The following is a 15,828-nucleotide window of genomic DNA, read 5'->3' on the forward strand; positions in this document are numbered from 1 at the left end:
ACGAACACGGAAAATCTCAGAAAATATATTACTAGGCTGTTGAAGCTCTAAAGCACGTGCTTTCATATCTGTCAATGAATCAGCTGTGGTTCAGCATTCCATATGTCCAAACAGGACTACGACTTCTGAATCCTTTAATTTGTTAATTGGCTCAATGGGAAATATCAGAATGCAGTTTTAACTTGTTCTGATAAACCTAAAGAGTTCTTTAAAATTATTCATAGAAAACGTATTTTCAAGTTTCAACCATTTCTGAAAGTTGATGGAGAATTAAATCATGCTCCACCACTTTCATGCACACATTTATGTTTTGCAAGGAAAACAAGATGATGAGTATCTGAAAGTGTTTCCCTGATCACTTTTCATGGCATGCATGCATAGGTCATGGAACGTTTCTTAAAAGGTTTATTTAGTTCTCCTTTGGACCACCAGTTCCATTTGAAAATAATGGAGAAAAAGTCATTGTCGCGCACCAACAGCCCACATGCATAATTTTCATTGATATAATGCTAAGCCGTTCGAGCTCTAAATTCTTGTTTCTACTATTCTGTGGTCTGCCCTGGCAGCTGAGCCAATAGTACATACGCCTTTTGAATCCTTGTTTTTCCCCATTAGCAAATATTCCAAATGCGAAATTGAACCAGCTTTGACAAAGCTAGCTTTTGAAATTATTCATACAAAACATATTTTCTTCCTCATATTTGTCCATGGCAGCAAAAAGCTTTACTCATAGAAAATTTTCCAATTCAAGAACCAAAATAAAAAATAAAAACAAAGTGAAAAAGTAAAACACATTAATCAATACTGGAACTCAGGAATTGTACTTTTCATCATTATCAAGCTGTATGCTGTTGTTGTAATAAAAGAAAATGTTCAGTGTTCGTATTTTGGAGATCGATATCTCTGCAAAGGGTCTAAAAAAAATCACGTGATCTATAAAGTCTGAGGGTGGATTTAGCTGAAATCTCATCTGGGGTTATTATCTCATACCTCAACTGGTGGTATCTGCTCCAGGCTTAATTGAACGTACCAGTTCGAATTAAGTCCTTTGGCCATTCTTAATGGGAGCCTAAATGCCTGACATTCAGCTTAAACTATCAAGGACATGTGGTTGCCAGGTTGATATAAATCTAAATCAAGCTCTTTTTAGTTCATTTCCAGGTGTCATTGGTACCGGAGACATTGAAAACTCAGACAGTTAATATAATGCTAAGCTGTTCAAGCTCTAAATTCGTGTTTTATGACAATCAGTGCTGATCTGCATTGGTAGCTGATCAAGCAGTACAACTGCATTTGAAACCTTTTTTTTTTTTTTTTTTTTGCCCCATTAGCAAGTATTTTGAATGCAATTCAACCAGTTTTGATAAAGCCCAAGTTCTTTGAAGTTATTCATAGAAAATATATGGTATTTCTTGTGATGTTTTTCTCTAAGAACATTAAAGATACGTATGAACACTGTATTTTGTTAGAAGGCCTGATCGAAAAATCTTGAATCCCTCCTCCCGTAGGCGTGGTTTTTAAAGAAGAGATTAATTTGTTTCAATTTTTCCAAAAACAAAAAATGGAATTAGTCACAAACTATTCCTGCTCATTCCATTAGCATAATGGCTAATGATGAAATCCAACAGGATATTGATTACCAGTCTGTGTGCTGTTGGCGCAATAAAAGGAAGTGTTTATTTATTGGTTCAGGGTGTTGGTAACATGGTACTTCAAAGGCCAAATGTCACTGTAAAGGAAACCAACTAAGGATAAAGTACAATGTGGATTAACTTCGAATCTCATCTTTCCATTTCAAACTGAGGCCTTTCTGGTTTTCTCATTAATCACCATGAGGGTATCAGCTTTGAGCTTAAATTTTCCAGTGCGGATCGCAGTTTTGGTCAAATATTCAGAGGCAGCGAAATGCCTGGCACTTAGCCTAAACTACAACAAGGACATGACTTTGCCAGAAAGCTGATGTAAATCTACATCAAAGTCTTGTCAGGCTATTACCGAGTATCAGTGAGGGCTGGTGAGCATTGAATAAAACTCAACCAGAAGGGTTAGGATCAAATGCATGTCATCACGTTAATTTTTTTCCTTTTAAATTTAAAAATAAAATGCCATCAAATCCATCCATTACTTTGCCAGAAAATGTTAGTTTCGTCTAACACTGCCTTGACCTCAGACTTCAAGCATTTTTTTCAGTAATTGGCCGGGCTGTTTATTTTTTGGTAATTTGTTTTTGTAATGAAGAAAAATTCATTATTTCAGCATTTTTAGTTAAGTATTTAATATCTCATTGGGAAAGTATATATTTTCTAATACTATAAGTGTAATGGATTCTTTTTAATTTTGTAAATATGTTTTAAAATTATGAGCATATCTAATTTATATGGGATGAATTAGAGCATCACAAATGGTAGTACGCAAGGATGATGTGCCTACATGGGATTTGGTGATGGTAATATCTCACATAAAAAGAAGCCTATGATACCATATTTGTATTGGGTTCCTCTTAATTGACTTTTTATAAGCTTTATGAAAACTTATTGGATTAATAAATAATATCTACATGGAAAGAATTAACCACAACAAATAGCATCAAAACCAAACCTTTGACCTATATATAGAACTCTATTTGCCTTGCCAGTGCTTGATAGCCGATTGAAATATTTCAATTAGATCCAGAAGTTCTTCATATTATATATATATGGTGGGTATGGTGTCAAAGCATATTCTACATCTTGATTTAGGACTTATTGTTCACTCTTACAAGAACGTCTAATCTCATTAAACATATCAAGGACATTGTATCCTTATAAAAAGTGATTTTGATATGTTATATCGTTTAAGGAAAGAAATCTCTGACATTATATATCTAATAGGCCCGTCTTTAACTTTGTGTACATGTTTTTAAATCATGAAAGCTCATTGTATTAGGAGCAAACAATATCTATATGAAAGCTAGGGAGAAGATGCTTACAAAGTATTTAATTTGATTTGAAGTGAACACTGATCATCAATGAAGCTCAACCTCAAACTGACCACTTCATTATCAGGTCTTCTCTCACTAGTGCAGGTGAAAACAGCTCCAGGCTTTAATTTAGCTTGGCTAGAATGAGTCCTTGGGGGCATGACTGGTTAATATCAGCATAAATGGGTACAGGTGAACACCGAAAATCTAAGAAAATATAATTCACGGCTGTTCAAGCTCTAAATTCTCGTCCCTTTCAATCCATTATCTGCATTCCCAACTGACTAGCAGCAGTATTTAACCTTTGTTGTTTCCGAATCAGGTAAGGATTTTAATGCATATTTAAAAGACATGAACCCTAAGAGTTGGGTTTGGGCATTGAGCTTGTGGACCATGCCAAAAACTTTCATCCCAGGCCAGATCTACGGATATATATATATATATACATATGGTCTTAACTGATCTGTACACCAAACATGGTAGGTTTAAATAATCTTATTTTCAAAAGTATTGGCCAACAATTAATGTCACATATTAATTCATCATAACAATTAAAATTTTCCCAATTCAATAAACCAAAAAACCACATGCATGGGCTATGGATCGCTAGGGCTTATGCTTCAATGAGAAAGGAACAAGAATTTAAAGAACAGTGATGCAGTTAATTGGGAAGACAAGGATGGTGGTGTTAACGACCCACATTCAGAGTCAAGTATATATGTGTGGAGGGAGACACACAACACATTCCCATGTGGGCCTAAAACAATACCCACCTCTTCTCCTTTTCCATTCATCACCATGATAAATTTAGCCCTTGTCTCCTGTATCAGCAAGGAAAAGTTATTTGTTGAAAGTGATATCTCGGAGCGATAACATATAGGAAAAAACAATAATTTGGACTTAGGAATAATAAAAGTAGTCTTGATTGAGTGTTCACATCAGCTATATTAATGCTAAGAATACAATATACATGGATGTACTAAACTACATTCATTCATGTTCCTCATTATCCTAATGTCTCCCTAGTAATCATGCATATATAACCCAATAATGTGGGCACCCTATCTTTAATGGTACGTATACATATACTTGTTCCTTGCCTTAAGGCACAGTGATGTTTGTGCTCCAATTAATCAATTAAGTTCCAGATACAGCCAACTATATCATTCCACATACTGTTCACAATAGACCAAACCCTCTCTCACAAATCAAAGGAAGAAGTGAATGAGCCAATGGGCACCATACTGACAAGCACCCCATCAAGGGAAGCAAAAACTCTGGTTGTTTCATGGAAGCTTTCATGGGCATTCCACAACTCTAAATGATGTGACATTGACACATCTCTAGAGATCTGGCTAGGCCTTTGATTCATGTACTTTCACATTGATAAGGCAAAGATGTACGCATGCAATGTGAACCCACCATGCGTGTGGTAGAAAAATGTTTCTCTATGCAAAAAAAAAAAAAGAAACATGAAGCAAGATATTAATCCTCACTCTTTGCCTCAGAAATTAGAAAGACTTGGGAACAAAGTAAAAGGGTTGTTATCTGTACATATATCTTGCATGAGAAGTTAACCACTAGTAAAACATAGGTCTCATAATTAATTTGTAAGTGATTAGGGTGGTAATGAATGAATTTGATGGTTTCCTACAATAATTATTTTTGGTACACAAAATTAAGATGATTAATCCACTTGTTAATCATCTCAAACTTGACATGATTATAACTCATTTAAATTATCCAATTAGAGCAAAGATAATTCTAGTCAAAAGGTTTTGGATAATCGTTAGAGGTATTATTTCTTAACGCAAGCCTTTCCATATACTTTTATTTCTTACAAAAGGCATTCTCCCTTTTTCCCTTGATAGGGATGTTCCACTGATCACCACCTTTTCCCTGGAAGGTAAATGGCTCCTTTTACATAGAAAGTTAGTGGATATACCATATATAAAGTATAAGATTAGGAAAGACCGATTTGAAATAATGGGCACTTCAACAAATTCCAAAAGTAAAAATTAATGGAGAAATTTTAATTTTGACAAATGAAATTTCAGTCAAATTTGTTCATGTTTTCATGAAAATTAATTATGATTGTATTTGAATTTCATCTAGTGATGACTGATAAGGACGTTTGTGGGTGCATTGTGGGCCAACCATGTTTGGATTTAAGTCATCTCATAAAATCAAAATTTACATCATTTAAACAAAATATCATCAACGGGCCTTGTATTTATTGTATGAGGCAGATGTTCAAATTTAATATAACACAGTACGTACATTTGTTGTTACCAATGAAGTATAATTAGTTGTACACTTCTTTTAATACTCTCTTAAATTTTTGGGAGGGTTAGCACTGTCCTTAAGTTCCCATGTGTTTAAAATGCTATATGATATTATGATTTATATCTCACATGAGAAACATACTATAAAAATAAAAATAAAAAAACCCTGTATTTTGTCCAAAATCCCATAAAAATGAAACACGGGACTATCTGAGATGACGAGGGGAAATTGGTAGCTTGCGAACGACGCCGTTTAGGGGACAATCGAAAGAATCGGTGGCTCTGACTTGTGGGGGACAGAGACAGAGCCACGTGTGGTGGATATGCATGGGAATTGGTTTCTCTGCAATAGAAATTTCTTCAGTCAACACACGTGGCTTGGGGACCTTTTCAGTTTTTGAGAATCAACGCACATCAGGCCCAATAAAATAGAGTATGGCGTGTGGGTCACATCACAAATCATTTATAATTGAAATAAAAATTTATTTGATTCAACTCTTTCCATAATTATTTAAATTAAAAATAATTATAATTGAAATAAAAATTTGTTTTATTAAACTCTTTCTCAATTGTATTCCTCACTTCACCTTTTCTGTTTTTTCAAAATTTTTAAATTTTCTTTAATGCTTTCAAAATTGGATTGAAAAATGAAAATAAATTAAAATTTATTGATCAAACCAATAATTTAATTACAATTTATTATAAGATAAATATATAACTTATATATTATTAAAATTTAAAATTATTATATATAAATAAAATACTTTAAAATATTTGGGTTTTTATTTTCAAAATATTGATTTTCTGCTTCGTTTTATTTGGAAAATACAATAGAAAACAATATACATATATTTGAAAATAACATAGAAAAAAAAAAGGAGTAATTGTGGTTTGGTGTCACTCTAGGTTGAATGGTCAAGAGGCCATGCTATGGCCATACAGTAAGCTTAAAAGAAGTCATCAAGAATATGACTAATTTACCAATTAAAATATATATAATAAAAAAGTGTGGATCTACTAAGGAGGAATTTCTCTTTCCTTTTGACTTCGATTTCAAAAACAATTTATAAAAACAGTTATCAATTATTTTCAATAATAAATACAATTTTAATGTTTAAAAAAATTGTTAACTTTAATTATTTCTTAGTACCAATTTTTTTAACTTATTCTAAAATATAATATACTTTAGATTTCTTAAAAAAAAAAATTCAATAAAAATTTATCAAACATGTTTTTTAAATAAAAAATATATATATATTTTGTTCTTAAAAAGAAAAATTAAGACCGGTTTCTAAGCAAAGTCATTCAATACTTACATGGTCATGATGTGATTTAAATATTAGGAGCATGGCAAAGAACTAATTAACGACATCACTAATCACTTATGTATATATAATTGTCCATAAAAAATGAGCTTTAATTATTAGGTATAATTCAAATTTGACGATAAACAATAATTTTTCAAAATTGCAATTCAAAAATATAAACGACATAGTAAATGTTAATCAACAAATAATCAATACGAAGAACTATAAATTAGTAATTTTATTTATAGCATGATCATCCATTAATTTATTTCAAAATTATATCTCTTTGGTGTGAAAAGGACTTGGTAAATTAATCATACTCTTGATGACTTCCATTCAGTTTTGATCAACTTCTAAGATATTAATTTGAGCTCCATAAGATTTCTATGTTCATTTGGTTAATTTTGTTTTAAGAGTTTATAATTTTTTTTTAAATTAGTTTAATTTGAAAGTCAAGAAAATATTACTTTTCATAAAAGCGCTACTTTGTCTTATTTAAGAAAAAATTTCATATTTAATAAAATTTTACAATACTAATATTATCTTTTAAAAATTTTGACTTTGACTTTAACCTCAACTTTAATGAAAATAAAAAATAGGACATTATCCCAAACAAGGCTTTCTAATTATTAAATTTTAGAATATTTTAGGAATTGTTTTGTATTATTATGGTTTCTAATGATAGAATATGATGATTTATGGAACCGTCTTTTTTATTAATTACATGAAAATATACTCTTTTATTATATGATGTGGTTACATAACATGAAAAAGGTTGATGTGTCAAGATATGATAATTAGTAATTTCAAATTTCTTAGTATTTACTTTCATGGCAAATAAGATAAGTCTTTTTTGGCAAAAAGAATCATACAATTACTATGGTAATTTTGTCATTATCGATTGATGCTAGTAACAGTTGTTACCTAAGTCTTAGTAACCTTTTTTCTTTCTTGGAAATAAAAAACTCTAAACTATTTCCGACAAAACATAATATATGAATATTCTTTCCTCTTTTTTGATATAAAATTATTTAGTATTTTATAATAGATTCTCTGACAAAACACAATATATGAATATTCTTTATTTCTTCTACGAGGAAATTAGAAAACAAGAAACCCACAAAAAAAATTTATCCTTTTCCACATTTTTAACTTTTATGATATTTACGAGAAAGAAAAAAGTTATCGTATTAGTTTTTGTAACTTTGACTCCTTGTACATTATTTTTGTTCACTCTTTGAACACGGGGCGAGTTGATTGTAAAAATCCACGCGCATATGCCCAAGGTGAGCTACAAAATCAAGCCACATATGATTATTCACAAGAGGAGGAGAATCACGCGCCAATGCATGGATTCTGATTGTTATCCAAAAGTGGATGATGACGTGGAAAGTCAACGTTTCAAATATAGAATGACGAAAATGTCCAAACTTGCTTAAAAAACCATGCATATGAAAACAAATACTAGCAACCAAGCCTTTTGATGCTGATGTGAATAATAACTCCAAAAATAGGAGAATCATGCGGTTCATATTAGGTTAAAAGTGGGCCCCTACAATTGAGCCTACCAAACTTGTCCTCAAGTGGGGTCAGACTGTCTTGAGCCATCATCATCATAGTTTAACCCATGGTTGTAAAGGATCCAATCAGAGTCACACGCTGCACGCGCGCGCACACATTTAGAGGGATTCCTTTTTGTCTAGATTGTAAAAATTATAATTTTTACGAATTACTATAGAATTAAGACAAAATAGTAAAAGATTCCTACCTGGCACTGTAATTTTTCACTTTACACGTGGTAAATTAGTCTGACATATACAGTGCACGCTCATTTTTAACGCATGCATGTTAGTCCACCTTCAAGCAGAGGCTAGATGCTATGTTCGATTCAAAAATCAAAACAAAAAGGTTGTTTCACATTATGTCCGATTTGAAAAACCAAGAAAGAAAAGAAAATCTTGTTTCATGTAGAAGGAGATAAAATTTTAGGCAAAGATCAAAATTTGGTAAGAAGTAACATAATTGTTGGTTTGTTTATCAAATATGGCAAGCTTTACACGGTAATATGCAACCAATATATGCATAATTACATTTGTATGTAGTTAATAGCATAATAGCATGCAGCTAATGTGTACACTCTTTTGATATGTACATATCACACTACACCATGGTGCAAGAATGTTAGAGCATATATAGAAATGGGGGGTTTCATGAATTACAAATATTTGGTAAGCTTGTTATCTAAAGGCAATATTAGGTTGATATTTTTTTCAATTTGGTGAGGGAACAAAACTGCCTTATTAACAATATCCAAATTTATGATTGAGTGGAATAAGAAAAATTAAGGGTGCCCTGAAGACAGCCATTAGCCCACAGATTTTGGTACAATAAGATACGTTATCAAGCTAAGAGATTTGTGCAAGGGAGGCATGAATATAGTAAATGATTTATTCTGCATGCAGACCCTGCTCGTGGCTCAGGCATTTAATGGAATATTGCTAGGGAGAAGGAGGAGAGATGGGGCTAAAATGCTTCATCACAGCTCCACCTCCACCTCCTCCTCCTGATAATTCCCTTTCTTAATTCCCTCACATACCCACATGTAATAATAGATCTTTGTCACGGGGATTGGTGCCAAAAACATCATATTTGGAACATTAACTATTAATCCATGTTTTCCATACATGTTACTCACAAAATCTTCTGTTTATACAATAAATTATTGGATGCATGTAGCAAAATCCTTTTAAGGGGTGATTCATTAGGGCAAATCGTGCTTTATGGACATGGAAGTTCAACTCAATTGAGGCGTAAACAGTGAAAACAGTGTCACAAAACAACCATTTGTAAAAGCTTAAAAGGTACTGTATATGAGAAGCGATTAATGATATACAAACAAGGAGAGAAACAATAAAAGAAGTTTGAAAAGGAGTTGGAGAAAAGGTGATGGGAGAATGAGAAAAAAAAAAAAAGGAATAAAAGAAAAAGAAAGAGTTGAAAGGAGTGCTGCAGTTAAGATGGGTGTAATTGGCTTCACCATACACGCTCTCTCAAAGACATCTAAACATCAAACGCTTATATGCTTCTGTATTTCTATATATATTTCTCTCTCCTTAGCAATTACACCTCCATCCACCATAAATGCTATTGCACCCTCTCAATACGCTCTGCAATAACTCCTCGCTGCCACATCTTCTCCACCTGTTACCCTTTCTTCTTCCCTTTCTCACCTTCTCCAAAGCTCTCTGCCTTTCGAGTCTATCTCCTCTTTTTCGCCGTCCCTTTATTCTCCCTCTCTCTCTCTGCCTCTTCCTCTCTCAGTGTTCTTCTCAAAACCTGTTACTCTCATCTAAAGCTGCCAGAAAACCACTCTTTCAGCGCCCAAAAAGTGGTTTTCCGGTGACCCAATAGTCTCTAAAACAGATCTGCCACTTTGCTCACTGGACTTGACCTTCATCTTCAAAAGGGTCGTTTTGCTTTTCTCCCATAGCTTCCGCACCTGTAAGTTATTTTGACCCCATAGGTCTTCTCCATTTTTCACCAGTCTTTATTTATTTTTATTTTTTTTTGAGTGGGGGGTCTAAATGGGGTTGCAACACCATCATTCTCATCCTTAACTGTCTTGAGACACAAGATTTTTTCACCTTTCTTTGCATATTTTATTAACTTCTGAGTTTTTGCTCTATTTTCCGTTATCTTTTTTGCAGTAGAGAAAGAGCAAAGGTTGAGGTTGAGGTTGGACGCACCGAGATCTTCGTGGGCGTTATGGTTTGAAATTGGTGTTTCAAAGCCCATTCCATACTGTCCACTCTATCTTCCATTTTTCTCCAGTAAGAGCTTTGTGACCTACGAACAGAAATACAGGGTCAAGATCTTCTTTCAAAGCCCAAAGCCACAGTTGTAGCTCCTCCACTGCTGCATGTTTAGGGTTTGTGGGGGCAGTGACACTTCCCGGCCGGAATAATGCTTCCGGCTAATGACTGGCCACTGCCAATTGAAAGGAACCTAAAGGTTGCTGGATTTGGGTTGTCATCAGGACTAATTCTAAGCGTGGTAAGCCTTCGTGGCAGTCCAAGTTCTATTGATGTCCATTTCATGGACTGTGAGTCTGTGAAGACTGTTAGGGTTGTCTGGGTTTGGGTTTTTCTTTTATCATTTTCTTAGTCATTTCATTGTTTCCTCATCTCTCTTTTTTCTTTTTCTTTTTCTTTTTCTAAATATATATACATATTCAAGATCAATTAGATTAGTAGAGGGTTTTTGCTAGGCATTAAGGTATTTCAAGAAAAATCATTCTCGATACAAACGCTAAAAAGCTGTTTTGCAGATGAGAGAGAGAGTCTTCTCATAAACAGGTTTTCAAAAGTGGGATAGGGATCCATAACCTAAGAAAATTAATTCACTGCTTAATACTATGTACAGATTTCCACACATGATTAATTCTTTTCTTCTTAATTCAAATTCTTGAGGGTTTTTTTTTTTTTTTTTCATTCTTTACATGGGCTTCTTCCTTTTGAAGTGGTTGACTCATTTCATTCTCTTGGCAGATTGAAGAACCCTAGCTTTGGAATCATAAAGGATCTGTGAATATGTTTCAACCAAATATGTTCGACAGTCACCATCATCTACTAGATATGCCCCACAAAACCCCCGAAAGTGAAATGGGGAAAATACGAGACGAAGAATTCGAGAGCAAATCAGGAACAGAAAACATGGACGCCCCTTCTGGCGATGATCAAGATCCCAACCAGCGCCCCAAAAAGAAGCGGTACCATCGCCACACTCAGCATCAAATCCAGGAAATGGAAGCGTAAGTTTTCTCCTACTTTTTCAGTAGAAGGGAAGGCTCAGTAGCCTAGTAATTCATGTTTGACGTTTTGATACAAGAGGGGTTTTGTGTTCCTCAGTTTCTTCAAGGAGTGCCCTCATCCAGATGATAAGCAAAGAAAGGAGTTGAGCCGTGAATTAGGGTTGGAGCCTTTACAAGTCAAATTTTGGTTCCAAAACAAGCGCACTCAAATGAAGGTAAGGCTTCTTTGTAGCATGCATTACAGGCGCTGTATACGTTTCTCTAAGATTATATGCTGTTTATTTCAGCCTTTTGGTTTTGTCTCCCTTTTAATTTTAGAAGTAAGCTTATTTCAGGAAAGAGAGCTTGGCTATGTCTCTAACCAAACTTTGTCTCCATCACAGGCCCAACATGAACGCCATGAGAACTCAAATCTGAGGGCTGAGAACGAAAAGCTCCGAGCTGAGAACATAAGGTACAAAGAAGCCCTCAGCAACGCGACATGTCCTCACTGCGGAGGCCCAGCTTCTATTGGCGAGATGTCATTTGATGAGCAGCATTTGAGGATCGAAAATGCTCGGCTCAGGGATGAGGTAATGGAAAGAGACAATGTGTTGATGTTTATCTCAGTTTGAAGTGAGAAGCTAGCGTGATGGTTTAATTGACTTAATGTAATCTTTGGTTACAGATTGATAGGATTTCTGGGATTGCAGCCAAGTATGTTGGGAAGCCCATGGTTTCATATCCTCATCTTTCTACCCACACATCATCCCGGTCCCTCGATCTTGGGGTTGGGAATTTTGGGGCGCAATCAGGCATAGTAGGGGACATGTACGGAGGTGGTGATCTCCTTAGATCAGTCTCGCTGCCTACTGAGGCAGATAAACCGATGATTGTTGAGCTTGCTGTTGCAGCAATGGAAGAACTAATCCGAATGGCCCAGGCTGGGGAACCCTTATGGATTCCCACCTCTGACAACTCTACTGAGATTCTAAGTGAAGATGAATACCTGAGGACTTTCCCCAGGGGAATTGGGCCAAAACCCTTGGGGTTAAAATCTGAAGCTTCCAGGGAAACTGCAGTGGTAATAATGAACCATATCAGCCTTGTTGAGATTCTCATGGATGTGGTAGGGTTTTCTCTTTTACTGATAGTTTTGATATTGTCATCTATTTTTTAAAGATTCATTAGAACAAAATTTTCTAATCCGAGGACGCTTATCAGAATCAATGGTCAAGTGTGTTTTCCGGTATTGTTTCAAGAGCAATGACCCTAGAAGTCCTCTCAACGGGAGTCGCAGGGAACTACAATGGAGCCTTGCAAGTGGTACTGATCAATGTCTTTCCCCTAACTTTATGTTTTGAACAAAAAATTTCAATTTCCATATCCATGAAAACGTTCTTATTTCTGCAGATGACGGCTGAATTCCAAGTCCCTTCACCGCTGGTTCCAACTAGAGAAAACTATTTTGTTAGGTACTGCAAGCATCATCCCGATGGGACTTGGGCAGTTGTTGATGTTTCATTGGATAACTTACGCTCTGGTCCAATAACAAGAAATCGAAGAAGACCATCTGGTTGTTTGATCCAAGAGTTACCCAATGGTTACTCCAAGGTGACAACTCTAGCTCTAGTCACAGTTCACCTTGTTCCTTGGAGATAGTTTTTTCAACTGATGATTGTCATGGTGTCTTCATTTTTCAGGTCATATGGGTCGAACATGTAGAGGTGGATGATAGAGCTGTTCACAATATATACAGACCTCTAGTAAACTCAGGTCTTGCATTTGGAGCAAAGCGCTGGGTGGCTACCCTAGATCGCCAATGCGAACGTCTAGCAAGTGCCATGGCCAGCAACATTCCTGCAGGAGATGTTGGTGGTAATGGATATTTCTTTTCATCTTTACATGATATCTTGTCACCAGTTTCCTTAAATTAATTTCCTCCATTGTTGTTATTTTGATTGGTGGTGTACAGTGATAACAAGCCCAGAGGGAAGGAAAAGCATGTTGAAGCTGGCTGAGAGAATGGTGATGAGTTTTTGTGCCGGTGTTGGGGCTTCTACTACACACACATGGACAACACTATCAGGCAGCGGGGCTGATGATGTAAGGGTCATGACCAGAAAGAGTATGGATGATCCTGGCAGGCCTCCTGGTATTGTACTAAGTGCTGCGACTTCCTTCTGGATTCCAGTTCCACCGAAACGAGTATTTGATTTTCTTCGTGCTGAGAACTCCCGAAGTGAGGTATATGAATTCCACAAACTTAATCACTTCCATTCTCTTCTTACCTACAACAAAGAAGCCAGGAAGACCGAGTATCCCAGCTAGAATTTTCCATCTTCGATCAAATGCAGACATTTCTTCTTGGCAGACAATTTTTCTGTCATTTGGCATACAGAGATCTTATAGCAAATAGAAAACAAACATAGCCATGGTGAAGACGTACCAACACATTCTAATTCGTGTACTAAGATCTATTGCATCACTTAATTTCTAGGTGGATTAAATAATATGTCTTAATTCTTTAGGTAAACATGCATGGGATTCCAAGATTAAGATTCATAAGGAAGGTTCATAGCATGATTATGAAAGAAACCACCTTCTTCCGTAAGATCTAACCGATTTTTCATATAATTTTGACAGTGGGACATCCTTTCAAATGGAGGACTAGTTCAAGAGATGGCACACATAGCTAATGGCCGGGATCCAGGCAACTGTGTCTCTCTACTTCGAGTGAATGTAAGTTCCATATGCCTGCCGTGTCAATGTCGATGATCAAATCATAATCATATATCTGAAACTGTCACTGTGCGACTAAACTAAAGTGTGAACTTCAAAATAAACTGTAGAGTGCAAATTCGAGCCAGAGCAACATGCTGATACTACAAGAGAGCTGCACTGATCCTACCGGCTCTTACGTGATCTACGCTCCAGTTGACATCGTTGCCATGAATGTGGTCTTAAGCGGTGGGGACCCAGATTATGTTGCCCTCTTGCCATCTGGTTTCGCAATACTTCCTGATGGAGCAGTCCTTCATGGAGGAGGAATTCTTGATGTTGGGTCTGGTGGCTCTCTATTGACGGTTGCATTTCAGATCTTAGTTGATTCAGCACCAACTGCAAAACTCTCTCTTGGATCAGTGGCAACTGTTAATAGCCTTATCAAGTGCACAGTTGAAAGGATCAAGGCAGCAGTATCATGTGAGAACACATGATACAGAAATATTTAAACATGGTGAGCAAATTCTACCTAGTTTAGAAATATATTGTCCTTTGGCTATCTGCTTAACTTAAACCGGGTTTGGGAACTCATGAAATTGAAAATCTCCAGAGGCATGGTACATTTTTTTTCCCTTTTTATAGGTAAATTTTTGTCCCTATTGGGACTCCCTCCCAACCCTTTACCACTTGAGCCAAGCCTCAAGGGTTCTGAGGCATGGTACATACTCATTCCAAATAGTCATCAACAGTAAAAAATTACAAGGAAATAACAGGACACGGAAAATAAACTTTCATGTATCTAAATGGGATTAATTTAGATGAAGTTGGAGAACTCCACTGATTTAATTGTTCCTTTTTTCCTTCTCTTGTTGTTGCAGTGAGAATAAAAGAAGGGAGTAGAAGAGAAAGAAAAAAGGGTGGGGGTTCATCCTGGGATTTGGAACAGAGAGAAGAAGTCAAGAACGCACCTTGTCTTGACCCTTGCCTTGTGGTGTTTGTTACAGAAGCCTGGTATTTGTTACAGAAACAGAAACAGAAAATGCATTTCACCACCCAGCAAGGGTAATAGGTTCGGGTATTGACTTTGGCAAACAAAACGGAGGACTAGTCACATAAGTTTATGCCATCCATTCAGTTTTTTTGTTTTACTTCAAGGTTTAGTTAATTTCCCTGTGAAAGTTAGTTTAACTTAAATCTGCCCGTCCCTTCTTTCCTTCTCATATGTATGTTTGTCTTTTAGATAGGTATTACTATTAGATGTAGACTTTTGGAGCTTACACTGATTAACAAACCTCTGTTTTGGCCTTGTTTAATTGTTGTAACTCCAAAAATGAGTGTCTCTTTTGTTGTATTGCTTTCACTTGGAAGAAAGACCGTTAAACCGAGCTCATGCAGCTCAAGTCCTTATAAGTCAGTGGCATGTTCATTCAGGATCATTCTCATACCAAATCAACTGGCCTCAGGGCTTGATCTTGAGCCAATCAATTTCATTAACGAAGCCAGCACTTCAATGAAATGGAAAAAGTTGTTTTAAACAGGAGGCTGGTTCCATGCCTTGTTCAAGCTCATTCAGCAGCCTAAAAAACATGAGATTTCAAAGACGTAATATTTGCAATTATAGAGTAAAACCAGGCTGATCATTTGAAACCCTAAAGATATGACTGGCACAAACATTATTACCTGAAAAATACTAATACTGAGCCACATCTGTTAAGACTCGTGAACAATCTACTTGGTTGAGAAGACCTGCAGCAGCCAACCTTG

The 15,828-nt window shown here is 35.7% G+C and overlaps 1 protein-coding gene across 1 annotated transcript; it reads left to right on the forward strand.

Annotated features, from left to right (window-relative positions):
• The first annotated feature begins 9,684 nt into the window (after nucleotides 1–9,684).
• Nucleotides 9,685–15,494, forward strand: LOC100264009 (homeobox-leucine zipper protein MERISTEM L1). Its single transcript, XM_002266652.4, has 13 exons — nucleotides 9,685–10,052; nucleotides 10,259–10,604; nucleotides 11,099–11,361; nucleotides 11,459–11,576; nucleotides 11,745–11,933; nucleotides 12,029–12,469; nucleotides 12,565–12,666; nucleotides 12,754–12,954; nucleotides 13,044–13,218; nucleotides 13,316–13,587; nucleotides 13,987–14,082; nucleotides 14,193–14,578; nucleotides 14,943–15,494. The coding sequence occupies exons 3-12, from the start codon at nucleotides 11,141–11,143 to the stop codon at nucleotides 14,556–14,558; spliced, it is 2,181 nt and encodes a 726-aa protein (XP_002266688.1). The 5' UTR covers nucleotides 9,685–10,052; nucleotides 10,259–10,604; nucleotides 11,099–11,140; the 3' UTR covers nucleotides 14,559–14,578; nucleotides 14,943–15,494.
• Nucleotides 15,495–15,828: the final 334 nt, after the last annotated feature.

This window comes from Vitis vinifera, chromosome 10 (genome assembly GCF_030704535.1).
Source record: "Vitis vinifera cultivar Pinot Noir 40024 chromosome 10, ASM3070453v1".
NCBI classification, from domain to species: domain Eukaryota; kingdom Viridiplantae; phylum Streptophyta; class Magnoliopsida; order Vitales; family Vitaceae; genus Vitis; species Vitis vinifera.